The sequence below is a fragment of the Dipodomys ordii genome, unplaced genomic scaffold (assembly GCF_000151885.1).
Source record: "Dipodomys ordii isolate 6190 unplaced genomic scaffold, Dord_2.0 Scaffold45, whole genome shotgun sequence".
NCBI classification, from domain to species: domain Eukaryota; kingdom Metazoa; phylum Chordata; class Mammalia; order Rodentia; family Heteromyidae; genus Dipodomys; species Dipodomys ordii.
The window spans coordinates 4,242,418-4,269,219 of record NW_012267261.1 but is presented as its reverse complement, the minus strand read 5'-3'; the positions used below and the strand labels follow the sequence as shown (position 1 = coordinate 4,269,219).

The following is a 26,802-nucleotide window of genomic DNA, read 5'->3' as shown; positions in this document are numbered from 1 at the left end:
CAGCCCGCCAGGGCGCCCCCTCTTTCCCTCCCTCTTTCCTTCCCTTCCTCCTCCCCTCCCTCGCTCCCTCTGAGGCTGTGCGGAGACCGGCTCGGTGCGGCGGCCCCGGGAGGACCACGGCGGGGAGCTCCAGTTAAACGCGTGTGGGTGCCGCCAAGCTGGAGAGGACCCCCCCCCTTCACCGGCATCGCGGCCTTTTTTTTTGAGGAGGGGGTGGGGTGGGGTGGGGTGGGGGGCTTATTTAAACGACTGAGTCATTCCAGATTTAGGATTCCCTAAATAATCACCAACTGTGCCCGTCTCGTGCCAGAAAGGCAGGCGGAAAAGAACGAGAGCGCCCGCTCTTGGGACCCCCGCGGATCGCCGCCTCTCGCGGGTTTCTCCCGGGGGTGGCTTGGCCCTCGAGGATCTCCCTGCGTCCCTCCCTCCCTCCTTCCCTCCCTCCTTCCCTCGTCCTCCCCCCCCCCCTTGCCTCCCGCTCTCTTTGCAGTGCTGCCGGAACAGAGTCGCCCTCCAGCAGCTGGAAACAGCTGCCCTGCGCCCCTACCCAGACTCTAGCTACCCGCTTCCCACTTTGCGCCTCTCGGAATCCCAGAACTCGGGCGGCGGGGCCCCGGGAGAGCCGCAGCCGGAGCGATGCATTCCGTAGACCTCACCCAGCCGGGACGGACCTCCTAAAAAATCTCCAGACCTGCGGGCCGCAGGGAGTTCAATTGCTGCCTTCCTCTCCGGCTCTCTGGCGGTTGGTGGCTCGTTTTCTAAAGGAACGTGTTTTTTGGTTTTGGTTTTGGTTTTTCCTCCTCCACTTTTTAGCATTTTCTTTCTTTCTTTCTTTCTTTCTTTTTTTAAACCGAGACCACTCTCAAGTCGCCTGGGGCCAGACTCTGCTTTGTAAACGCGTTTTTTCTATGTATGTAGTGTAGATTTACTTCGGACCACCTTACCACGCTTGCTCCTCTCCAACGGGAGCCCGGCTGGTTGTTTTGGACATCCTCTTCCCTCTTCCACTTGGTACCTCGATCGCGCGCTGTGACCAAACTCCCCACTGCCCCTTTGGACGTGGATCGCCTTGGGGGTGCAAGTTTGGGGTGCCAAGGACTACTTCGCAGGAAGGCCTGAGACCGCCCCGCCCCCTCCCTTCCCCCCGGCCGCCAGCGGCTGGGGAAGTTTACATCTGGATTTTCACACATTGTGATTGTCACTGCCCAGACTCTGATTAACCTTGTGGGAGCCAGGTTTTCGATACTGAAGCCTCCTCCAATACTAGCACTGCCTGTCCGCGTCAGCCCTTTTCCCTCTCGGCCCCCCGAGGTCCCGCCCTCGCCCCGGCGGCGGAGCGCGATCTCTAGGGCGCAGTGGAGCCTGGGGCCTGGGGCTCGCGCTGAGCAGCTATGGCTGCAGCGATAGCCAGTTCCTTGATCCGGCAGAAGCGGCAAGCAAGGGAGTCCAACAGCGACCGTGTGTCGGCCTCCAAGCGCCGCTCCAGCCCCAGCAAAGACGGGCGCTCCCTGTGCGAGAGGCACGTCCTCGGGGTGTTCAGCAAGGTGCGCTTCTGCAGCGGCCGCAAGAGGCCCGTGAGGCGGAGACCAGGTCAGTAGAAGCCCCAGACAGTGGGCTCCCCAGAGGCCAGCACCTCTTCTCTCCATTTCTCAAAGCGGCTGGGGACTGCTCATGGACAGGAACCAGGAGCCCTTTCTCACATTCAGGCCCATCTTCTTCCCTAATTTCCACACACCTTTTCCAAACAACCACCTTCTAGCAGTTAGTTAACAGCCTCTTGTCCCATATTCAGGAGGACACTTTCTGCTCTGACTAGTTTCACAGTTTGTCTAGACAAGAGTCATTTGTACAGATGTGCGCAGTCTCAAATGCCTGTGTAGTTCTTAAAGGGAGTCATCATCTCATCTATCCATCCATCCATCTATCCATCCATCCATCTATCCATCCATCCATCCATCCATCCATCCATCCATCTATCCATCCATCCATCCATTGATGCATACATTGATTGTGTCATGCTTTCCCGTCTCTATTCTATCCATCCATCTACCTATAGGATACTTAATACTGTCTACCGAGGATCCAAGAATAAGTCAAACCCTTTCCGATAGCTCTCATAACAACACAAGTTAGATAGACACCAGATAAGTGTAAATTTATTCTCAGTTTCAAACTATTCCTCTAGCAACACATGGCATTGGAGTTTTCAAACAATCGAGTCATTTTCTAACATGCTTATTGTATTTTCCACTTGCATAGTCCTTCTGTTCCCATTCTTTCCCAACCTCTTTGATAGTTCCCATGGACTCTGCTTACAAACTTTTCTGTCTGTGCATACTCACACTGGTGAGACATTAAGCAAACAATATACCATCTACAGCCTTAAAGAATTTAAAGAAAACTTTAGGTGGGGCAGAGATTTGCATGCCCAAACCTTTCTCAACCAGAGTCTCTTCTATCGTTCTAGACTCAAATGGTTGCTTTAAGGGAAATTGGGTACCTAAGGTGTCCATATGGATTTAGTAGTGTCCCAGCTTGAAAGAATGAAAGCAAATTCCCAAGATCTGTGTTTCTCAGAAAGCAGTGATTCCTGGGGTGTGCCTGAAACGTGAAATGCCATTTGCAGACATTCTACCTTGAGTGTGGACAAGAGGAAAGAAAAGACTAGCTGGACAGGGAAACTGCGTTGTGATCAGCTAAACTAGTTTTACCTTTTTCTGGTGTTGGCTTCCAGGAATGAAGTGCCTAGGCTGGTCTCAAGTATTGTGAAAATTAGCAATTCGGGATTAAAACTTGCAAGAAAATCATGTTTTATTTCCCATTGCTTCTTCATTACATTGCTCACTTTATTAGTGGGCTCATTTTTAAATTTTGTGATGACAATAAAGTAGTAAGTTGTAGGAGTAAACAAAAATAATTATGATTCCCCAAGGCAGGAACTACTAACACTTGGTTATTCTACAGCCAATTAACATAACCTGTGCCTTTTATAATGTGAAGATTTATACAAACACTGAGTTACCTCTGCACAGTAACAGTGAAACAATCCACAGTAGATGACAACAAAATCCTTTAATTTGGTGTACAGAGTTTATTTGGAAGCTTTCCTTTGGGCTTATGAAGTCTATAAGAACTTAGAGGTTCTGAACTCAGTGCAATACTTACTACGTCAGAAATATGTTGTTGTACTCCAGTTTGGATAATTATATGATATTTTTGAGCTGATCTTATTTAGCTTCCTCAGTTGAAAACAAGGTAATAAGAATGATAAGTGCATTATATGTGTGAACAGATGAGGTAAACTTACTTGATTTTTGTTGAAGTTGATTTCCAAATAAGCAGTTTGCATGGCTTAAGTTTACCTGGGGGTGGATGGCAGGACTGTGTGGTTTCCTTTGGTCCTGTCCTTAGTATCGTCTTAGAACACAGGGAATCTCTGAGATTGGTGTTTTATTCAGTATGTATTTAATCAGCTTCTCTTTTTTCTTCATCTACTTAGTGTTCATCTGGGTCAGGAGGATCCCGAGTGTGACTTCTTTAGCTAAGGTGTCACAGTAACAATTTCTCTGAGAGACAGTAGGGATTGTTAAGGCATGCCCAGCTCAAGGACAACATGAATGTATTTGTATTCCCAGGACTTCAGAAGAATGCGAATATGGGGTATGGAAAAAATTGGGGGGGGGAGATGATAGTGTGCCAATTATCATTACTAACAAAGCCAAATAATGACTCTGATTTGCTGTCAACAACTATGATTCAGAACATGGGATGAACCTATTTATAGAGAGGTAGCACCTTCTATGTCTCAATTTCACGAGCAATTCTTTTGTGATTTGGGAGGAAGTTGCTAAACATCAACAAGTAAAACTTTGAGAACAACTGTGTTACAGTCATTTAATATCTGAATTATTCTTGAAACCACCACCTCTTCTGAGCTAAACCTTAGTGAATGAATGACTACAAACTGACTCACAAGTGGTTCAAGTGGTAAAATGGAATAACCTACCATGATAAAGAATTTCCACTGAATTTTTGCCATTGAGACCCACATCCCACTGGTCAGACTGTCCAGAGGGACTCAGCTGAAGCTGTGAGGCTAAACCGAGTGATTAAGGGGCAAGCAGTGTGTTTGATCTCAGGGCTGACACAGTGAATGCTTCTCAAGCTTTTTTTCTTAGCTCACCAAGTTCTAATATGTAGCATGTTGAAACTTTACCAACACAGCAAAGATTTATCATGGTATTGGGCTCAGATCTCCAAACCACATAAGTCCACAATGAAAACATTGGTGAGAAAAGCCTTCATGGCATGTGGTTCTAGGGCCATAGCCAATTAGAGATTTGTGCATCCATTCCTGGAACACCATGTGAGGGTTCATGCTGGGATTGTGCAGCACATCCTCACCTGTATTGGTGAGAAATCACAGAATCTCAGTCAGTGTCGGAATTTACACAGCTAGATTATGCCAAAAGTAGGCCTAAGTAAACTAAATTCAGTTGATTTGTTCCCACTCTTCATCGCCCTCTGCAATATGACAAAGAAAACAAGGGAAGTGGGAAGATCAAGACCTCTGATAAGAATGGGGATAATTTTGTGCTTGTGTTTCTAAGCATTGGCATAGGTGTTCTTAGTATCATTATCAATATTATTTATAATTAGAATGGAGATACTGTAGTTTTGAGGAAGTAAGTTGTAGTAGAGAGAGGATGCTAAGAAAGGCAATTGAAGTTCAAAGTAACAACTGTAGCTAGCAAGCTTTCTAGAAGTGAATCTTCTAGTGAACGCCTACAGTTACATTGAGTTACATTCTTTGGAACCAAGTGGAATGTAGCTCTTCAGAAATGGAATGTTGGAAACATTGGAATTCCCAGGCACTACTGTACTTTCTCCACAACTGGGATTATAAGGTGTGACACTATGTCCAGCCATTGGTTCAGTTGGAGTCTATTGAACTTTTATGTCAGGGCTGGCCTTGGACTTCAATTCTCTGATCTCCACCTTCCCAGTAGCTAGGATTAATGGCTTAAGACACTGTGCTTCAGCCTGTTGGATAACTTTCTGATAAAAGATAATTCTGATCAACATTTAACTAATTCTTTATGCATGAAATACCTGTATGAGCCAACCTTGTTAGAGTATTTCCTTAAATGTTGATGTCACTTAATTTTGAGTTTTAGAATATCTGCATGAACTCCATGGTTTGTTTATACTCAAATTGTTTTGAAGAGAAGCACATGTGCAATGACTTACTCCACAAGGATTTCTGGTTTAACTCACAACTTACTGCAGGCAATGGGCAGTATTTATGATCAAGAAGCACCATGTCTCATGTCTATACTCTTAGCTACTCAGCACGTTGATACCTGGAAGATCACAGTTCAAAACCAATGTGGGAAGAAAAGTCCCAGAAATTCCATCCTTAATATAATCAGCCAAAAGCAGAGCCTGGCTTGGTTTGAGTGGTAAAGTAGCAACTGTGTGCATGTAAACCTGGAAAGTGGGAAGCCCCTGAGTTCAAGCCCTGCTACCGGAAAAAGTAAACAATGTTAAACAAGAAATGCACTCATTACCTTATGTATGTTACTGTAACCACCTCTGTACGTCACCTTGACAAGATAATTAAAAAAAATCCATGTGGCAACAGAATATAGAGATTTTCAAATTACCTGTAAGTAGTGGTATAAAGGGAAGGGGTTTCAATTAAACATGTCAACTAATGAGTGCAATGTGACTTCTTCCATTATTCTCCCCCCATCTCTCTCAAACCTACCTATTCTTTCAAGTTTCCTTTTCACGTATGCACAATGAATATTCTGATTGTATTTGCCCATCTTCCTCTCTATTTGTTTGCTCTCACCTCCCCTTGAGTCCTACTCTCCTCTGACAAAACTTCATCCTGGTATTCATTCTGTTAAACTGTAAGTTAGTTGTTAGAATCTTCCCCTTGTATACCAGAATCTTTTTAGTGTTTGAGTAGCTATTCTCTTAAGAGCTATCCAATATCATTTCCCCTATTTCCAGTGAGAGCCTTTCTAGAAAATGTAGACTTAGGTGATTCTGGATCTGTGTATTTGAAGTAAGTTTTGTATTCTTGTTGTTTTTCTATAAAATTTTGTTTCTTCCTTTAAACCAAAACCATCAGACAAAAATCACTATAAACTAGAAACTCATTAAATATTCTTCATGGTTTAAGTACTATGTTTTATGTGTCCTTCTCTTTTTAAAAAGGCTTACTATCTTTATTTTGTAAAGACAAAGATCATCTGTTTACAAAAACTAAAATACACAAGATAAATCAGTGAAGTGACTGTAACTGTAATAATTCTTGTCAATTTTCATTTGTCTTTTTTTGAGTCTTTGTTCTGCTGCCACAAAGTTATAGCTATTTATGTTTCAGTATCCTTCTGATGTGTTGTGGTAAGGTATATGGAATATAACAGCATAGTCATTCAACATTTTCCTGTCAGACCTCTTCCTTCATACAGAAGAAAGCACATGTCATCAAAAGTATAATATTCTATAAGAAAAATGACAGCAAAGGTGAAGAATACTTAATCATGTGATCAATAGACTATAAATGATGCTGTTTCCCATAAATTAAAATACTTTTGGTCACTGTATAGATCAAAAATAAATTTGACTGACAGGGGCTATATTGTATTTATAGCTAGTCCTTTGATTGTATTTTCTCTCTTAAAAGTATGACTCATGTCTGAAATAGGAAGTCAGCCTAATCAAACACTAAACCACAAGCTTTCTCTTTATAATCTCACCCTAAGATGTAAGCTAATATTTTGTATTTTTTATCCTATTTTTTCTATTGCTGTGTGTTCGCATCGACAAATTATATTTCTATTGTAAGAACACTTAAAATAGCAGGAACTCTGTGATCTCTACATTTCTTTCATTCTGTAGAGATCTCATCAAGCCATAAGTCAGGATTAAGTCCCTAATATTTTAATGAAGTTGATATTCTTGAACAAAATGAGAAAAAACATTTTATAGGAAATGAGGTAGTTTCTGTATTTGAGAAAGCAGCAGGGATATTTTTGGAAGATCTCTTTAGAAACTAAAATTTGGTTTCATGACACTGGAGCTAAGAAATGTCCTGGGGCCAGGAGAAAGCCCTGGGCATATAGCACCACATTGATCCTTCTTGGTGAACTATTTATTCACAGACACTAGATTTAGTTTGGGAATCTTGTTAATATAATTGCTGGTTTTTGTGTGTGTCTATTAGTTAAGTGCTTCATTGCAGTATATATTTTCTACTTACTTATCCCCCAAAAATTATTTGGGATTTTTTTGAAGACACAGGGAGCATATTTCATATCTACATTCAGAGTTTAGCTGGTGTCTTTCCCACAGAATTATAAGAGCTTTTCTTTTCCAAAGAAAGACACAGCACATTTAAAGGGCTCTTACTTTAAAACCATCTTCTAAGAGCCCGAGAGGAGGGATTTTAGATACCAAACACCTTGAAATTAACCAGATATAATGATACTTTTTAATACCAACAACTAATTTGACTATAGGACTGTGGGATTTACAGAGTTTCTTCATAAAATTTGCCTCTTTTAGTTGTTATAGTGATTTACTACAGAAGTTAATTTCATCTTAGAACTGAGAAAAGTAGCCCTCATAGTATCTTGTTTAAGCTGTCCGTCACAAGGCTTCAGTTTGCACATTGCAGATTGCCTTTATATTCTACCACATTGAACTAAGATTCCCTGACTTGTAATAATTGTCATTTGAAGTTGGAAAACTATTGTTGAGAGTAATCTCATGAAGAGGTCAAGAAATGATGGTTATGATTTTATGTGCTTTTCTGGCTTGATATGTGATGGGGGGGGAGCCCTAGAGGAGGGTTGAGAAATGAATACAGATACTCATGTCTATCATGTGTGGGGGCCCAGGCCCCTAGCAAGGGCATACTGTGTCTGCTAGGAGCTTCAGGGATTAAGGGAGTGTACTTGGGACATCTCTAATCACTCTGGGACTCTTGGACTCAAAGGGGCAGACTTTCTTGACTCTAAACATAAACAGTTGGTTCAAAAGTTTCTCAGATGTTTTTGAAAACAGAGGTGAATACCAAATTTAGTAGAGCCCTGTAGAAATTGGTTGGTATTTTTGTATTTGTTTTCCCCTCAAAATTAGCTTTTACAGGGCAGGGTAGTAGAAGAATTACATATTGTGGACTTAGAAGTGCAATTTGAATGTGAATTCTGGATATAGTATTTGTACAATGCTAGGCATTTCTTTTTTTTTTTTTTTTTGGGTCTGGTCATGGGGCCTGAACTCTGGGCCTGGGCGCTGTCCCTCAGCTCTTCAGCTCAAGGTTAGCGCTCTACCACTTGAGCGACGGCGCCACTTCCGGCTTTATTCTTTTTGCTAATGTGGTGCTGAGGAATCGAACCCAGGGCCTCTGGCATGCAAGGCAAGCGCTCTACCACTGAGCCACCTTCCCAGCCCCTAGGCATTTCTTAGTCCCTGTGAGCCTCTGTCTGTTGATTTGTAAAATGAAGCTATTCTCTTAGTATTTGGTCTGGAAATGTCTCTCTGATGAAGAATTGTTTAGGCTAAGCTCTGAAGAATGAGGCCTTTAAAGAGGGATGGACAGATATTCAAGACACATGAATTTGAAATCCATGTATTGGGAAAAATTGGGTGAAATTGTGGAGGGCCTTGAAAATCCAAAGAAACATTTTGTGTTTTAATCCAGGATTCAAAGAAGGTCAGTAGTAGGAGGTCATATAAAGTGCTGTGCATTTTAGAATGGCCATTTTGGCTTTGGAGAAGAAAATAGCAAAGGAGGCGGACTAGAAGCAAAAGCACAGGGAGGAAGTAGGACATGTGTTGGGTCCAGCAGTTGTCAAAATGTGATGCACAGTTCTAGAACACCTTACTCACCTCTCCGTAAGAGTACAAGGTCACGATGCTTTTTTAAAAAAGATTTCACAATATCACCAATTATTTGCCTACATGCACTCATTGTGTCTTGATTGTTGAGTTTCCCAGAGACTGATAAATCTCCCATTATTTGTTTCCCTTTCCCTTTAACCATGTTTCTAGGTGACGTCCAGTTATATAATTTATAAATCATCACGGACTACAATATATGTCAGGAAACGGAATGCAGGGGCAGCTTTAGGATCTAGTTGCCTTCTGTTAAGCCAAACAGTAGAGAGATGTGCAACCATATTTGTACACTAACCTTTCCACCAGATATTTTGGGGAAATAGCTAAGATTTAAAATGCTACTCATGTTAACATCAAATGGGTTTGTTGTTGTTTTTAATAAACAAATAATTGACTTTGTGTTGTCATTTTGATATACTGCACATGATGAGAGCCTATAAAGATATTACAAAGAAGTTCTTTGGGATTCTCACAAATTTCTAGACATCTGAAAAACATCTTGAGATCAAAAAGTTTGAGAAATGAAGGTCTAGGCTGTAGTTAATGTGGTTAAAACATGAGGTGGTGGTGGCCTTCTTATATATGAAAAGATGGGGTAGAGGTAGATTGTAGATTAAGAAGTAATGGTACAGAGATAATTTATCTTCACTATGTAAGAATGACCTGTGCGTTTGCAGGGGTGAGGGAATGCTGGGGGTGAAGGGAGGGGATAGAGCACTGTTGATATGGGTCAGACAAGATGAATGTCATACTAAAAGAATACTATGGGATGGAAGGGTTAGGAACTGAATAGTACTTATTGTTCAATTGTTTAATGCTGAAGATTCATAATACCCATCTGTGTAAGGCTAACTAGTTATTTCTTGAATTCACAAAGGAATGTTTTTAGAATACTCATCTTTCTCATCAACTGAATCCTACTATTTTGTAATGGCAATCATACAATTAAATATTGTGTTTGGCAGATATAAATATTAAGGAAAGTATATATATAGAGAGAGAATATATATGTATATATGTGTTCATATATATGTGTGTGTGTATATATATAGATATATATATATATATATATATATATATATATATAAAGAGAGAGGGGGGAGAGAGACAACAGCCTTTAACAGCCTTTTCTGTTCTGAATATTCATGTTTTCTTTCTTAAGTTCAGAAATTGTTTGGCTTTTCTAAGTGAGTTTGGACTGCCTTCATTGGTCTTCGCATAGGCAAATGATTTAAAAAAGACAATAATCTGTAAAAGTTTACTTATTTGTCTATTATTTTAGTTATTTGATTACCTTGTGGTACTTTTATATCACCTATGCTCCCTACTTCTAATCTCTCAATTGGAAGTTAAGAATAGAAGGTCTTTTCTTAATGGTGTTTCAGGGGTCATTAGAATACCAAGACCCAAGACCAAACTCATCTTCCTGAAGAGAATGGTTTTAGACTGGATTGCATGGGTTGATCAGATCACAAAATATTAAGCCTTAGGGTTCATATCAGCCATCCAGTGCTTCTAATTCTTAGTTGCAAAATGAAATCAACTGGAATTTTTAAAAAAGTACTAATGCCACACATACCCAGAAAGTGTGCTTACTGTGTCCACCTTGAGCCCAGTTTCATCCCTTGTTTTGTAGTGTTTGTTTTTAACCCTTTCCCTGATTCTAACATACAGTCGAGGCTGAACACTAACTCTTCCTTTCAAACTGTTCAATTTTGTGGTCTTAAAACCAAAAGTAATTACTTAAAAAACCTCCAGATACCTTTAAAACACATTTTGGGTGTTTAGAAGTTGTGGATAACAGTTTTAATTGAATTGAAGGCTTAGTGCATTCAAATAGCTATAACAAAATGGTGACTTAAACAACAGACTCATATTTTGCCTTTCTAGTGGCTGGGAGGACATGGCGTCTGGAAGGACCTGGTTCTGGCTAACAAAGGACAGACAATCTTCTTACTGTTTTCTCACTTGGCAATAGGGGCAGTGGAGTTCTCTGGGGCCTCTTTATGAAGGCACCATTCCCATTCATGAGAGCTCTGCCATCACAACCTAATCACCTCCCAAGAGCCTCACCTCCTTAGTACCATTGCCTTGGGGGTAATGATTTCACCATGAGAAGAGCAGCACAAATATTTGCTCTGTAGCATCTTCCTTCTATGTGTTGTTAAATATTCAGTGGCATTCCCAGACACAGCTGGATCCCATGTGTATATGCATGCTTTGCCTAACTAATGGAAATGTGAATTTCTACCGGCAGGACCTGTGTTGTGGTCAACACCATACTCTCTGCCTGGCACATCACCTGGGTCACTACAGTTCTCAAATTGCTGTTAAACTGTGACCAAATAGAGCAAGACACAGAGGAAGGGATATTCTTAAGTTAGTATCTCTATTTCCCACATCGGCATATAGAAGATCTGCAAGCAGAGAACTTCTGATCTCACAGGACTAGTTAGAAAAAGATTTTAGACATGAATTTAGGCTGGTTTTCCTTCATCAAGTCTACTAGCTTGCTGTCCAGTCTGGAAATGGATGCCATTTTCGTTTTTTGTCTTTTTATAAAAAGAAAGGTATCTAAAGATCTTGTCAGTTTAAAAAGATCTTGCCATTAACTATCACCTGCCACTGCAAGAGTGAAAAATATGAAATATGAGTCCACTTCTTGCTTTTCACTTATTTTCCTAGTGTGATGCTTTATATACTCCTAAATGCACTTATATAATTACCTGTAGTGTGTCAATAGAGATACCTTCCTTTAAAATATCAATCTTCCCTGTTTCTTCTAGGATTAAGAATGAAATCCAATGTATTTGGATTATTTTAGATTTTTTAAAGCTAAGGTCAGAAAAGGATTGAAATGAAGTGTGAAAAAGATTCATAAGGGGACATATGTGGGCTTATATAAGTTTTTATAAAGAGCAATAATTGATGAAAAAATTTCCAGTAAAGACTTTTTGTTGCTTTAGTAGCTTAAATGTTGTTTTTAACTTCAGAAGCTCAATAAACAACCAGATCACCTCTACAGTGCCTTCAAAGGAGAGTATCCTACCCAAATAGGGAGGAAGAAGGGGCAACATTTAAATTAAGTGCCAAACACAGAGGTGAATCGGCAGTGATTCCATTTCCACTCCAATGTCTGTAGTTTCCCTATTCACTGAATATCTGTTCCCTCTGTAGCATTACAGTTCTTGTTTTGTTTTATGAGTACTAGACTGGTTCTAGAGCTTGAATTAAGTCTCTTGTTCTTACTTTTGCTTAAGGATGGAGCTCTATCACTTGAGCCACCTCTCCATTTTTGGCTTTTTGCTCATTAATTGGCAAGAATGTCTTACTAAATTTCCTGCCTAGACTAACTTCAAACCATGATTATCGGATATGGGTTCTCTGAGCAGCTATGATGATAGGCGTGAGCCACCAGCACCCAATGGCATTACGTTTTCAAAAGGACAGCAGCTCCGAATCACCTAATCAGGCTGACGTGGAGTTTATTTCTGTCTGACCAATTAACAAAAAGTGAGGAAAATAAAAGAGAACCTCCAATGGTAATCTGATTTAACTACGTGGACTGAGTGTGCTGTGGTCATGTTTGTTTTTTAAAATTATTGTTGTTTTTTTCTTTGAGATAGGACAATGCCAGATATTTTTTCACCGGTGTGTGGCCATCAGGAGATGGTAAATTGGTATTTGAGGTGTTGGTGCAGTTGCTCAGAATTCTAGGCAATTAAGTCACATTGCTAGAAGCCCAGACACCTTCTGTAGTTGTTTCTATGGGCCTGGCCCTTTGGAAAAGGAAAGGACAAATTGAGAGGGTTCCTGTTTGTCTCCCTGCCTAGCTTGTCCTTCAGGAAGGGAACTGGCAGCTTTGTGGCTGGGCCGCCTTCACATCTGCAGCTTGGTTTCCCTTGGGTCTACCTGTGAGTTCTGGGGAGCAGCAAGCTTCATACATCTGGTTTCATTATTTGAATCCAGGCAAATATCTGAAATTTTGATGACAAATGCTGGTTGGAATTGGCATTCTGGTTAGGACTTGTGTCTCAGGACACTGTATATCCTGCCCTGGATGATGAATCTCTGTGACTTTATTCTTGAGAGCTGCACCCAGTAGTACAGTGGGATCTCATTGGAAAACATCAGTGCTCATTGACTCCTCATACCTATCTTGTGCGAGAGGGAATTGAGACTCATAGTAAATGGACATTAGGTACTCATATTCATACTCAGCTGTAAAAGCTGAAGCATAGACTCATAGTCACTGATTTCCTTCTTGCTACACCATTGCTGCCTCCTTGTAACATGTTGCCAAGTACTGATAGAAGATCTATCTAATGGTTCTTCATTAATATAAATGTAGGTAGCTGCTCTTATATAATTGTAGTTAAGTTATATTGCCAGCCACTTAATGAGTTTCTGTATGTCATGTGCTTGTGAATGAGATATAGAACTAATGAGAAGGTCCCTGTCCTTTTCCTACAAGTGAACACATAATTAAGATTTGTTAACTCTGGCCAAATTTATATTTCTGGATTCCAAGTTGTAGTTTTGCTCTGTCCTTTTCTCTCCTAATGTCTATCTTTCAAGGAAAATAATTCCTTCTTTAGAAAAGTAGCCACAGTTATGTGGCTAAATAAGATTTTCTTGCATAAACAAGATTTGTTTTTCACTCTTTTCCACACATTGCTTTAATCTGTGCCAATCTTCTGGATACTCATTGAACTTTTACTGTATCTATTTCAGTTCCTCTAGTTTATGGGGTCTTTTAGTTTTTCTCTTTCTATAAGGAATACCATTAACCTCCACACCTTTCTTTCACATAGAGACTATTATTTACCCATACTGCTGCAATCCTGCTCAACTCCTATCTTTTCTTACAAGTCCCCTCAGATTCCCACAAGTAGAATGTTTTTCCTACTCCAGGTTTTCCTGCAGACATGCAGCTCAGTCTGATTTATAATTACTGTATTAATATCCATTTTTCTGTTCTAGCCTAGAGTGTGAATTCCTGGATAACAAAGGCTCTGTCATTTCCATGGTTTCCACATAGTAGGTGATCAGAAATTAATTCCTTTGATGATTCATATGCTTGTGGCTACTAGTACTTGTCAAGCCTTTAGGGATTTTATGCACAAATGTGAAAATTGTGAACAAGAGCTGAACCAGTATTTGACTCTATTAATTTATTTTTTCTAATGTTAAAATATCAAATATCATTAACTGGTTGTCATTAGATACTTAGCTACTAGATGCATATTGAGGATTACATATCTTCTTTTCTCTTTTTCATTCAAAACTGACACTAAATGATATGCTTATTACAGAATTTATGTTTTATACTGTACACATAGACTAAAATCATTAATGTAGCTAATAGCTATCCACATTTCCTAACATTGGACATCCTTTCTTTTTTCTTTCTTCCTTAACCTAACACTTAATTTCTAGCTGTTTCATTCTTTACATTCTCTGCCTGGGATCATCACACATTTTTTCATAGTTGTTTTAGTAGCCAAGTAGGATGAGGACAGTCTCTATGGCCATGCAAAAAGAAGGAGCATCTTTATAGTAACTTACATATTTACCCTTGAAACCAGGGGAAGGGGGTTTGCATGGCAATCTGGAAGAGATCCTGTTGCTATTTTGACCGGCTTCATTTTCTTAAGGTTGTGTTAATGAGGAATGACCTCTGTTATTGATTTCCAATTTAGTCATGCCTGGTCCTTACATTTGCAGTTGAGACCAACAAGTCATTTTAGTGTTTCATACCCTAGGGAGAATGTATTTACTCCAGTCTCACTTTCCCTGTGAAGCTCTAAGTGGTGGGGAATACAGTATTGATTGGATCTAATGAAAAAGCTTCTTTCTGTCAACACTTTACTTCCTCATTGGCTTGCTTCTCTTCTCTTACTTTAAAGCTATCGATAGTAGCATTAAGTAATTCTGTGTATGCTACATCCTCTTAGTTTGAAGCATAGCCCTTTGCAAAAAAAATAAGAATAAAAGACATTCAATTCAGGCTAAGGTAACATGGTATCATAAAACCAACATGGAACCAAGAGTCAGAGTCCTTAAAACCTTGGGGAAGGAAGTCCTCCATCTTCTCTGGCTAGTTCCTGCATTTTCAGAGGTTACTATATGAAGTAGCTTTATTATTATTACTATTATTATTATTATTTTTAATTATTATCTTGCTGGTTCTGGGGCTTGAACTCAGGGCCTGGGCTCTGTCCCTGAGCATTTTTGCTCAAGCCAAATGCTCTACCAGTTGAGCCACATCTTCTTTTCTAGGTTTTTGGTGGTTAATTGGATGTAAGACTTTCAGGACTTTCCTGCCTTTGGAACTTGATCCTCAGGTCTCCACCTCCTGAGTAAGTATGATTATAGATGTGAGTCTGGATAGCTTTATTAGGTTGTTTTTGTTTGTTAGTTTGTTTTTGGTTGGTCATGGGGCCTGAACTCTGGGCCTGGGTGCTATCCCTCAGCTCTTCAGCTCAAGGCTTGCACTCTACCATTTGAGCCCCAGCGCCACTTCTGGCTTTTTTGTGTATGTGGTGCTGAGGAATCGAACCTAGGGCCTCATGCATGTAAGGCAAGCACTCTACCACTGAACCAATTTCCTAGCCTTGCTTTATGAGTTTTTGAAACATTTTTCTGATGTTAATGTTCTTCGGTAGATCACGATATACCTCAAATATAAGAAAACAGTCAACTAATAAATTGGCATGAAATTTTTATAGATTTGACATGCATATTAAATCGAATACAAAAAATAAGTAGTACATTTTAACTGTGCTTTTTATGTTCTGTTATTTAGACTTATTAATATACTTAAATACTCATTAATTATATTTTACATTTTACTTGTATTATTTTAGTTTCTAGAATGTTTTTCAAGCACTCAAGATTGACTTGTTACATAAATTTGGACTGCAGCACTGGAAGGATTTAATAAAGCAGGTTTTGGAAAAAGCACCCATTTATTTATTTACTAATATCTCAACAAGAAGATAGCAATAGAAAAGATGAGAAGGAAACACATAATATTGAGTGAAAGTTGGAGATTTATTTCTGGATAAGCTATTGTGGAATGTCATATTTCAAGACGACTTTAAATTAGACAATACAAGTGTGGTAAAGTAAAGGATGCCATATGGTCCTAAAGAAGTAAGGAAAGCTTGAGTTATTGACATGCTTGATTTCCAAGGCCTTAAGATCTACCTTTTAGCTATATTTTCCATTAGCTCTTCAGGGGAGGAAGGAGGAAGTTAGCTTTACTGGATGTTAGGCTTGACATTCTCTTACAATCATATCTTAAATTATGGACAGTAGGCAAAATTTAATTGTACTCAATGGTAATACTAGAATATTTAGAAAGGAAGTTAATGATAAAAATATTGCCTAAAATGGCATTTTAGTATTTCTGTGAATTTCACTTATGAATATTACCTATAGCTTTTGCCCTGTAGGTGCCATTGGCATTTGAACTTTTTCCTTAGGTGTTTTTTGTTGTTGTTGTTGTTTTGTTATCAGTACAGTTTGATTACAGCAGACATTTGATTGGTAAACTATGTTACTTCATCAAAATTGAGCTTAGCTTGCTTCCTATTTTGAAGTCTAGCACAAGCATATTTTAACCATGCCATGAAATGGACTATTAAATTTTTGAGAGTGTCAGAGCACAATGATATCCATGTGACTTTGTGACCAAACATGAAGGATCTTTAGAGGAAAAATTTGCAGCCCCCTAGGGGAATATTTCTGCCTTTGTAGGTCTGTACTAAATATAAGTGAATGTTGGATTCAACGAAGTAATTGTCTAGTTTACTGTTTGGTGAGATCCTGGAAGTCTTGTATGTGGGAGGTGATTATTAGTCTGTTTTATGCTAATGACTAAGCTAAGCACATCACTTGACAGGTAGCCATCACATAAAATATATTTGTTGAGTGAATAATCATACCAATGACCTTACAAAGGTTAATCAAATATATACTATTACTTCTGATGGGAGGGTCACTCAACAATATTCTTGAGTAGAATTTTAAAAGGGATGGGAAGGGGAAACAAAGGAGGAGGCAACAATGCTTGATAAGAAATGTACTCATTACCTTGCCCATGTAATTGTAACCCCTCTGTACGGTATTTTCACAATAAAAAATTTAAAAAAAAGAAAAAGTAAACTCTGCACCATTAATGCTGTATTTGTAATTTCAGGGATAAAGGAGACTTTAAAGATTATATAACTTATTTGATATTCACACTGTGTCTTACATTTTCAACTATTTGACAAATATCTACCATTCATTCATTATCTAGTACCAAAGAATTGGTTGTCAGAGAAGAAAACAGGTCTTTCTGCTGATGAGAAGAGGCTTAGTGGAGGTACAAAATGGCAAGAATTTCATATGTAGTCTAGGTTTTTTTATTTGGACAGATTATTAGGAGCTTACTATCTCCAATGGCAAATTGATGTATATTTCACCAACCCTGATTATTTCATCTCCTAGTAACATCTTAATTTAATTTAAATCTTTTATGGAAAACAGAAATGAAAGGAAAAGCATACCTTTTATTATTCCCTTCTTATTTAATGGCTTTTTTTTTTTTTAGATGGTGGTGTTAGGCAGGTGCTCTTAACACTGAAGCAATTTTCCAAGGCCAGTTTTGTTTTGTTTTGTTTTCCTTTCAAAGAAGTTCTTGTGCTTTTTGCCCAGGGCCAGCCTTGGACTCTCACTTTTGCCTTCTACTAAGCTCAAATCACAGGTATGAACTACCATGGTCAAATTTCTTGAATGAGATGGGAGTTTCACTAACTTTGTGCTTCTGCTGGCCTTACACCATGGATCCTCCAAATCTCTACTTCCTGAGTATATAGGATTACAGGCATGAGTTATTGCTCCCAGCCAGCAGATTCTCAAATGAAAATGCCTATTATACACCAGAGGGGATCTTGTGAAAATACAGACTCTGATTCAATGTGTCTGGAATAGTCTTGGGATGGTCTCCCAGGGATTTCCCATGCTTCTAATGGTCTAGTAACAACACAGTGAATGGCAAGGTGATGTTATACAGCGTCATTCATGTCTCATCACCTCCATTCTAAGTTTTCCCTAGTTCTTCCTTCCATCATGTGGTTCTAAGCTCATTGATGGATGATGTATGGCTGATGTAGGGAGAGGTTAACAAACTTGGGAGATATACTGTAGCTAAGAGATTTATATTTCCTGATTTACTTTCTAGTCTGAAAAGAAGGACACTAATATTTTCATATCTTAAGTCTAGAGCAAAATTAATTAAGATGAATTATCTATGTGTTTGAAATTGCCTTGCATGCTGACCATTCTGAATGCCTACATGGGTAGAAATTCCAATTTATTCATATTCGTACAGAGGGAATCTAGCATAACAATTCCTATTGGATCTGATAAACCAGAGTCAATATCCCCAGTCTAGATCAGGATTTTAGAATTTCTATGAGGTGTTTTTGGGGATTGCTTTATCCCTCTGCACTGTAATATTTGGTTAGCTGTCCTTGCGACTGCTGTGTATAATGTGTTTGGAGAAAAGAGCTTTATAATTTCACAGTAGGGATTTTATTATTTTCTAATGTCAGCCAGACTCTTAGGATTTTCATAAGAGATTTTTGCCTGCATTCTAAATTAAATTTCCCATTGGTGTAGACCTCATCTGGATTGTTTCTGGCATTTTCGCAGGTAGATTTCCCAGTGTGTGGGCTCTCTGAATGAAGGTCTTGTTGTTTTAAGGGTTCTGAGCATATGGTTGTTTAGGATTTCACCCTCAAAGTCAGTGTACTCATGTAATGAAGGGATCGTCATTTTGCTAATTCCCAAATGGTAGCTCTGCTTGTGCCAACCCCTATTCATTCATCAGACCCACTTCCTGAGAGACATCCCTTACCTTCTTCCACTTACTCTGTCAATCTTGTGTCATAATGCTTGTACCACTGTATTCAAACTATAATTGAAGATACGGGCTTGAAACCATTTCTTATGTTTTTGATTTTGTTGACAGCTGGCTCCATGAGAGCTAGTCCATCTTTGTGAACACAATATTTGCCGAAATCAGTTAAATAAGAACATCCTGGTTTGCTTGTCTTTTCTTTTCCCTCCTCATTTCACTGCTTTTATTTTTACTGGAATAAGCTCATCTTTACTGATTTAATCTATCTGCTATATTTCTGTCCCATTCATTGGCATCGAAGCTTCTCATCCAAACCTAACTTCATGCTAGATAACTTTTTGGAGATGTTCCACTAGTAACTCTAAGGCAACTTATTACATTCTGAAATTATTATCTTCTTCCTGATTCCGATCAGCGCCATACCTTGAGGTTCCTTATATAAGTGATTGACACGACTAAGGACACCTTCTAAACACTTAGCAAATACTGGGATTTTGTTAGCATTAACCTATCTGCCATATTGAGAACTCCACTTACTTTTGACTTTTGACTCTATCTTGTTTTTTTCACCCTTGTATACAGTCTCTGGGTTCTCCAGTCCTTAAAAGTTCTGACTTATATATATATATATATATATATATATATCATATATATAACATATTATATATAATATATACATATTAAATGTAATATACATAGAGTAAAGATACTGTACAAAGAGGTTACAGTTACACGAGCAAGGTAATGAGTCCATTTCCTATTGAGCATTGTTACCCACTCCTTTGTTCTTCCCCTACCATCCCTTTCCTCTCCACCTCCTCAACTCCCCCGAAAGTTGTAAAGTTCGTTTTCAACATCGTGCTTTGTACGATGGGTCATCTTATTTCAGCATTTTGTTATTTCCCTTCTCCTCCCCTAATTAGAAAAATGTACACACTATGCCTCCATTAAAAGAATGACATTGCCCCATTTGTTAGGAATGGAAAGATTTGGAGAAAATTATATTAAGTGAAGTAAGCCAGGCCCAAAGAAACATAGGTCCCATGGTTTCCCTTATCTGCAATAACTAGTATACGTGTAGGACAAGCAGAAAAGGTAAAAAGTTATGCACATATGACCATATAAGATGATGCTAAGCAAAATGAACTCCAAGATAGAGACACAAGAGGTTTTATCTTTCTTGCTGCTATTTTTATTTATTTATTTATTTATATTGTGAAAATACTGTACAGAGGGGTTACAATTACATGGACAAGATAGTGAATACATTTCTTATCAAGCATTGTAGCCTCCTCCTTTGTTTCCCCTTCCCATCCCTTCCCATCCTCCCTCTCCCCCACCCAATACTCCCCGCCCAAGTTGTAAAGTTCATTTTTCCTTTTTTTTTTGGTCGGTCATGGGGCTTGAACTCTGGGCCTGGGCGCTGTCCCTCAGCTCTTCAGCTCAAGGCGAGTGCGCTCTACCACTTGAGCTATAGCGCCACTTCCTGTAAAGTTTTTTTTGACATGACAACTTGTACTTCTCATAATGTACTTAATTTTTTAAAATTTTTTATTGTGAAAATACTGTATAGAGGCGTTACAATTACATGGGCAAGATCTTGAGTACACTTCTTATCAAGCTTTTAATGTACTTATAATGTACTATGTGATTTTTTTGTTTCTTTTGTATGTTTTTCTCTCATGGTATAACTCCTGTTTTCACTGCATTTGATGTTGGTGCCTTGCATCTTGTATATACATTTTTTCCATTTTCTTTATCTGTTTACATGTATGTTTATCTACAACCTGCACATTCTGAATGGAACCCTTAGGTGAAGCCTTACAAGGGGAGAAGAATTTCCATAGGCAGTAAAGGTGGGTGGTGCGCACTTGGAAAAAAAAATCAATGAAAGGAGATGGGGAGCTTTGTGGGTATATGTCCAAGCATACTTTCCATTAGTATGTAGTCAAAGTATCCAGTTAACATGTGTTATAATAAGGAAGTAAAACTTTTGAATATTTGCATGTCTCTCATAAACTAGAAAGTGAATGGCTTTGAATAATCCTGTAGACAAACCCTTTCTTGAGATGTTGGGCTTTTCTTGATTTAAATGAAATGTTTTAAAATGGAAATGAATCTTTTATCATGACAGTTAAGTACAGGAAGTTCAGTTGACTACTCAGACACTGTGCATGATGAGCTTAATTGGATCTAATATTTATTCCAATTTGGTCCTTGGGTTCTATCAGCTAGCCTAATTGCAGCCTGAACCTGACATCTCTGATTTATAACCATTTATAGAAATTATGAATTTTGTAAAATGTGTTTTATGTGTGAAAATGTCCACTTCACATCAAATAAATATTTGGAATTTATTTTAGTTAGAATTTTTTAAAAAGCAGAATTGACCATGGTAGGCATCATATAGCCTGTAATCCTAGCTACTCAGGAGGTTGAGACATGAAAATTGCAGTTCAAAGCTATCCCAGACAGGAAAGTCCATGAGACTTCTTTCTCCTATTAACCACCCAAAAGCTGGAAATGGTATAACACTAGCCTTGACCACAAAAGCTCAGCGACAGTCCCCATGCCCAGAGTTCAAGCCCCACGACCAGTTCTCCCTCCTCAAAAAATTGAATTAATAAGGACCACATCTGCCAAAATAAAATATCTTCACATTTCCTTAAACTTCAAAAGAAAACAACATGGAATATAATCCAATCTCTGTAATTTTACAGTTTTAAATAAAATGAAATGCAAATCATAATTGCTTCCATTACAAACTCATTCCCTTTCACTGATCCAGATTGTCTTCATTGTTGCTTCTTTTCATAAGCACATAATTTATGTGTTTTTCAGTTACGTTAAATAATTGAGTCACTACAGTCAAACTCGGAAGTTATGACATTTTGGTCTTGTTATTCTATTCAAGTAACTATCTTGATTTATTGAAAGTATGAGGACATTAATAGTAGAGATTATTTAATCAGACCTGGTCTTCTGAATTAGTTGACTAATAAATAATAGTCATTCTCTGAATCTAAAAATAAGATTTCCTTGGATGTCTAAAAATCTGATTGGATAATTTGATAAACTTTAGATTCAATCAGACTTTAAAATTCTGAGCTTCTGAGTAGCTCTTAACTGGTCATAAAGTTGTCACATCTATTTTATGAAACTACTAAAGGGCCAACTATGAGGTGTCATTCAAATTTTTCCTCCGAGAAATCATTATAAAATATTAACCAGCTCCTCTGCAGGGTTCCCCCATAGGCAGACCTGCCGGGGCACGTTATGATTCACTGATAATAATGGGATCTGATTAGGATCCTAGAATTTGCACTGCAGAGACGAATATTTCCCTGCTCTCTTTTGCAAGCACAATGCAGATCCTGCCAGCAATTCTCCATTTTCGCATTCATTGTTACTTACATTGTTATTCATTGAGAAATGCAGAGGAAGGATAAGGGAACACCAGCCAGGTTAGTGTCAACTTTACAAAAGGTTTGACACTTTTAACATTAAAGAATGTAAATGTATCAGCCTTATGCCTTGAACACTGTCGAGTTCTCAGTGAACTGCACTTTCCATTTTGACTCTAATGCCAAGGTTCTTCAGACCATCCGTGGTTGTCTTTCTTCGTTACTTCTTAACTGGGAAAGTCATGGTTTTATTCCCACACATACTCAATGGGCCATTCCAATTTGTTCATTAGATATTTCAGCTTCTCTGCTCCTTGCAGAGCAGTAGAAATTGTAAAAATTAAGAAAATTTCTCTAATGATGATAGAGAAATTTAATAATGATAGTTTAAGAAACTGCTTTTTTTTTCTTCCTGGAGCTGTTACTCAGGTCTGTCCCTTAGGGGTTTTTGTTGTTGTTTTATTTTTTATGTTTTATATTTTGCTCAAAACTAGTGCTCTACCACTTAAACTGTATCTTTGGCTTGTGGTGATTAATTGGAGATAAGAGTTTCATAGATTTTACTGCCGCAACTGTCTTTGAACTGTGATCTTCAGCTCTCAGTTTGCAGCCTTTGAGTAGCTAGGATTAGAGGTATAAGCCACCAGCATCCAGATATTGCTATTGTTATGGATTCCAGTTGGGTGAGAAAATTTTTTATCTTCAATAAATTTAAGGGGTGAGAAAAGTAATTTTTGATGCAATTTGCATTCCATTTTGGAAGGTGAGGTTTATTAAGCATGGTGTTCCTGAGTTATAAATCAGTCAGGATTTATAACAGACGAAGTCTGTATAGGGAAAATTAAACAATGAAATGAGACTTAAACAGTAATTTCTGCAAACCATATTTAAGATATACCACCAAGCTACACATCAGCTTGCCTATCGTGTGTTTGCATATATGCTCAAGTGCATTTGTTCACTAACCAAAACATATGTTAGTGAGCTAGCCAAAAGAATAGGCGAAATCCATAGCATGTATGTTTAACTTAATTGTGGAATTAGCTCTAGAGGCAGAAAGAGATGATTATGTCACTTTCTAGGTGTGTGTCATTTACTTCTCTTGGAGTCACCCCATATTGAAAGCTTATTATGTTCTAGAACTTGTAATGCTTTTTCATCTTTCTGAGCTTCAGTTTACTTAATGTTAAAGTAGTTTAACAAGAATACTTATGACTCCTTTATTTCATAGACAGGACTTTTCTTTGGTCTTCTACAAGATAGACCTTTGGAGGCTTCCATAGACCTTGGAGTCCAGAGTTAAAGTAGGCGTGCACAGGTTTTCCCATTCTGTACAACATGTGGATTTCTGAAACCTCAGCCTTCTTGGCCCAGATGTCCCTGAGTCTAGACCTGTGTGAGCCTCTGTCTTGTCTGTATACCTAAGGACATTGTATTGCAGGGGGTGTTGCTTTGGGCTTGAAAGGTCACCAAGACTTTGCTGGAGGTGTAGCTGCCTAAGCTTGTGGACATAACAGCTTCTGAGTCCAGTGACCTCTATGGGTCTCAGCAGTCTGGTTTGCTGGAGCCCAGGGTGGAAGGAGAAGAGCTCTGAACTATAAGCTGTGACACTTTCTCTGGTTGCTACCCTGTTCATTGAAAGTCTCTGAGAGGACCCCCCCAAATGTGTTTGATTTACTCAACAGTTAATTGTGTTTGATTGATCAATTTAAATATTAGATATATGCTATATAGGTTCTCCTACACCTACATACTATAAATCTTAGGTATGGTTTTGTATCATATGTAACTTAAAACTGTATCACATGGAAAAAATAAAATAAACAAGTAAAGTATGATTTAAAGTGGAGAAAATCTACATAAAATTTCAATCATAATATAAATATAAATACTAACAGAAGGTACTGTGTGGCAAGTGGTGCTTGGTACTTCCTGTGAAACCCTAGTTCCTCATGTTCAGGTCACTGAAGGTGCTCATCATGAAACCTGGCAAGCTGTTCCTTAACTGCATCTTTTCACTTGCTTTTCCACTGGATCTGTCTGTCTATGTGTGTGTGTATGTCTGTCTGTCTATCTATCTATCTATCTATCATCTATCTATCTATCTATCTATCTGGTACTATTCTTACAAATGAGAGTATAGTAAAAACAGAGAAGGTAAGTGACTCAGCCCCAGGGGAATGAAACAGAGTTAAGTTCAGAGGCCTTTTTGGCCTTTTTGTGGGGCCTTTGGGAAATAGAGGTGACTGACCATCTGAGATGTAGTGCATTGGTGCTCTGCTCACGTTGAGGGGTCATCCTGTGCAGCATCATGTGCAAATGGCACACTCCTGCAGCTTGGCAGCGGGAAACCCAAGGTGGTTCAGTCAAAGAGCCATTCTGAGACGATATTCAGTGTAGTCTGAGAGGATTTTTCCCTCTCTCTCTTTAAGAATCCTCACATATGCATTGGAACTCTTGAGTGCGAAGTACTTGCTATAAAGAGGAGCCGCCACATTTGGGAGCTCCTCAACACTTCTGCCTCTGAATAAGCAAATTGACATCTGTTCTATCCTCCTTTCCTTCTGTTTCAATGGAGATGGTGTTTTCTTCAGCAGAGACATGTCGCCTGTGTTCTAAATCTCATTATTTCCGGGCTTCGTGATGAAGAAGCATCACCTTTGACCTCTGTCCCCTGGAATCTTGCAGTTTCACATGATTACATCTTTATAAAATACCCAACAACCTTCCTATAACCCTTGGTTCCTTTTCAAGATAGAAAGGGAGCCTTTTCTTGTTGAGGTTGGGCCTTTTAATAAATCCTCTGTATTTACTGTCAAACACTTCTTCACCTTCTACTCCTACTTCATCTCTTTCTAAACTGGCACCTGCATCTGAGCAAAACTGCTCTTTTCATCATTACTTATGACTTCCAATTTACTAAGCCTAGTAGATATTTTGTTGTTGTCATTGTTTTTGAATCAGTACTGGGGCTTGAACTCAGGAGCCTGAAAGCTGCCCCTTAGATTTTTCCCTCAAAAGGTTGGTGCTCTACCACTTGAGCCACAAATTCTCGAGTCCATGGACTTTCCTTCCCTGGTCTGGCTTTGAGTCTCAATAATCCGATCTCAGCCTTCTGTGTAGCTAGGATGACAGTTGTGACCCACAGGCACCTTGCCTTAGCAGACGCTTTCTAATGCTCATTCCCCATAGCACTGAATACTGCTAGATTCTTTACCTCAATTTTTTTTATTCACCCTTAACCTTCTGCCTCAGCTTACCCTCTTTCTCCTGTTCCATTGATAGTTTTTCAAGGTTCTATTCTGGGTCTCAACCCTCATGATACACTCTTCTGGCTTTCTTAAAAGTCAACAACGCAGCCTTTATGTTGGCAGTTAGGGCCTCTTTTCTCAGTTCTCACCTGAAAATGCAAATTTCACATAGTTCCTCAAACTAGAATTGTAGACGCATGTTCAAATTTATTTTTCTTCTATAGTTCCCCTTCTCCTCAAATAAGGCTACTAAAGTCAACCTAGTTGTTTAAAGCAGTTGTTTAAATCCTTTGTTGATCACAAAGGATCATCTAGGTTCACAGACTGGTGGGAGGGACCACTTGGATATGTGTTAAAGTTGCCTTTTCATTGTTTTGGTTTTCTTACCACACCAGCATATAAATAGCACAAAGGCATACTCAAATGCAAGGACACAAGTTAGCTTGTGCAGAATCGTGTAGTCCCCTAGTTCCTCAGAGGTACAGCAGGCTCAGGGATCGATTCAGCTCATGACAGGGGAATATTCACTGGCTCAATGAAGTGTCAACTCTTGAGTGTTCTATCATGCTATCCTGTGGGGTTGGTGATGATGGTGTTGTTATTTGGGGGTGAGATAAACTAGTTACGGATCTACTTCATTAAGAAAATTCTGGCTATGCTATGGTTACATATTTCTACTTTCTACTTTTCTTGTCCTCCTACACATTTCCTCTTCTGCCCACATACACTTAATCAAATAAGTAAAGACAATTCTACATTTTAAACTAGTTCCTTTCTCCAGAAGTCACTGTCATCTCTTGCTTAGTCTACTCTTCTTTGAGTTATTGTCTGACTTGTCTCTCTGCCCATTCTCCAGTGTGTACTCTTTCGGATTCTGCATTTAGCTTTTGAACTATAGCTGTTTATACTAGGTCATTTCCCTGCTTGAAATTTTTTATATTTCATACTTTTCACAAAAATAAGTGCATACAATGTAGCTATTCCTCCTAATGAGTAATTTTGTACTATAAATGTAACAATGGCATATTTTGGATGAATGTAATTTATTACTTAAAAGAAATAATTAAAAGTTCATTGTACAATTATATATTATAAATATTACCTAATGATCGAGCTAATTACTCACCCTAGGGAAATGGTAGTAAAAGAGAGAACAATGCTATTGCTTGTGTAACTGTTTTGTTTGGGTGACTTGTTTTTATAGCAATTGTTTTGTTGTTGCCACAGGCAACAGAGAAGATGATGTTATTAATTGGGTAATTAAAAAGAAAGGCTATTAATTTTAGACACAAGGCAGATAAAAATTAAAAAAAAA

General features: G+C 38.7%; 1 protein-coding gene across 3 annotated transcripts in view; it reads left to right on the top strand.

Moving 5' to 3' along the window:
* Fgf12 (fibroblast growth factor 12) overlaps positions 1 to 26,802 on the top strand; it is a 559,926-nt gene that overhangs the window by 279,903 nt on the left and 253,221 nt on the right. The window contains exon 1 of one of the 3 annotated variants that reach the window (XM_013019386.1): positions 1,185 to 1,590. The exons of the other annotated variants lie outside the window; for them this stretch is intronic. Within the exon in view, the coding sequence (XP_012874840.1) occupies positions 1,392 to 1,590 (199 nt within the window). The 5' untranslated portion in view covers positions 1,185 to 1,391. Of the gene's footprint in view, positions 1 to 1,184; positions 1,591 to 26,802 lie in introns of those variants that run through there. 3 annotated transcript variants of the gene reach the window in all.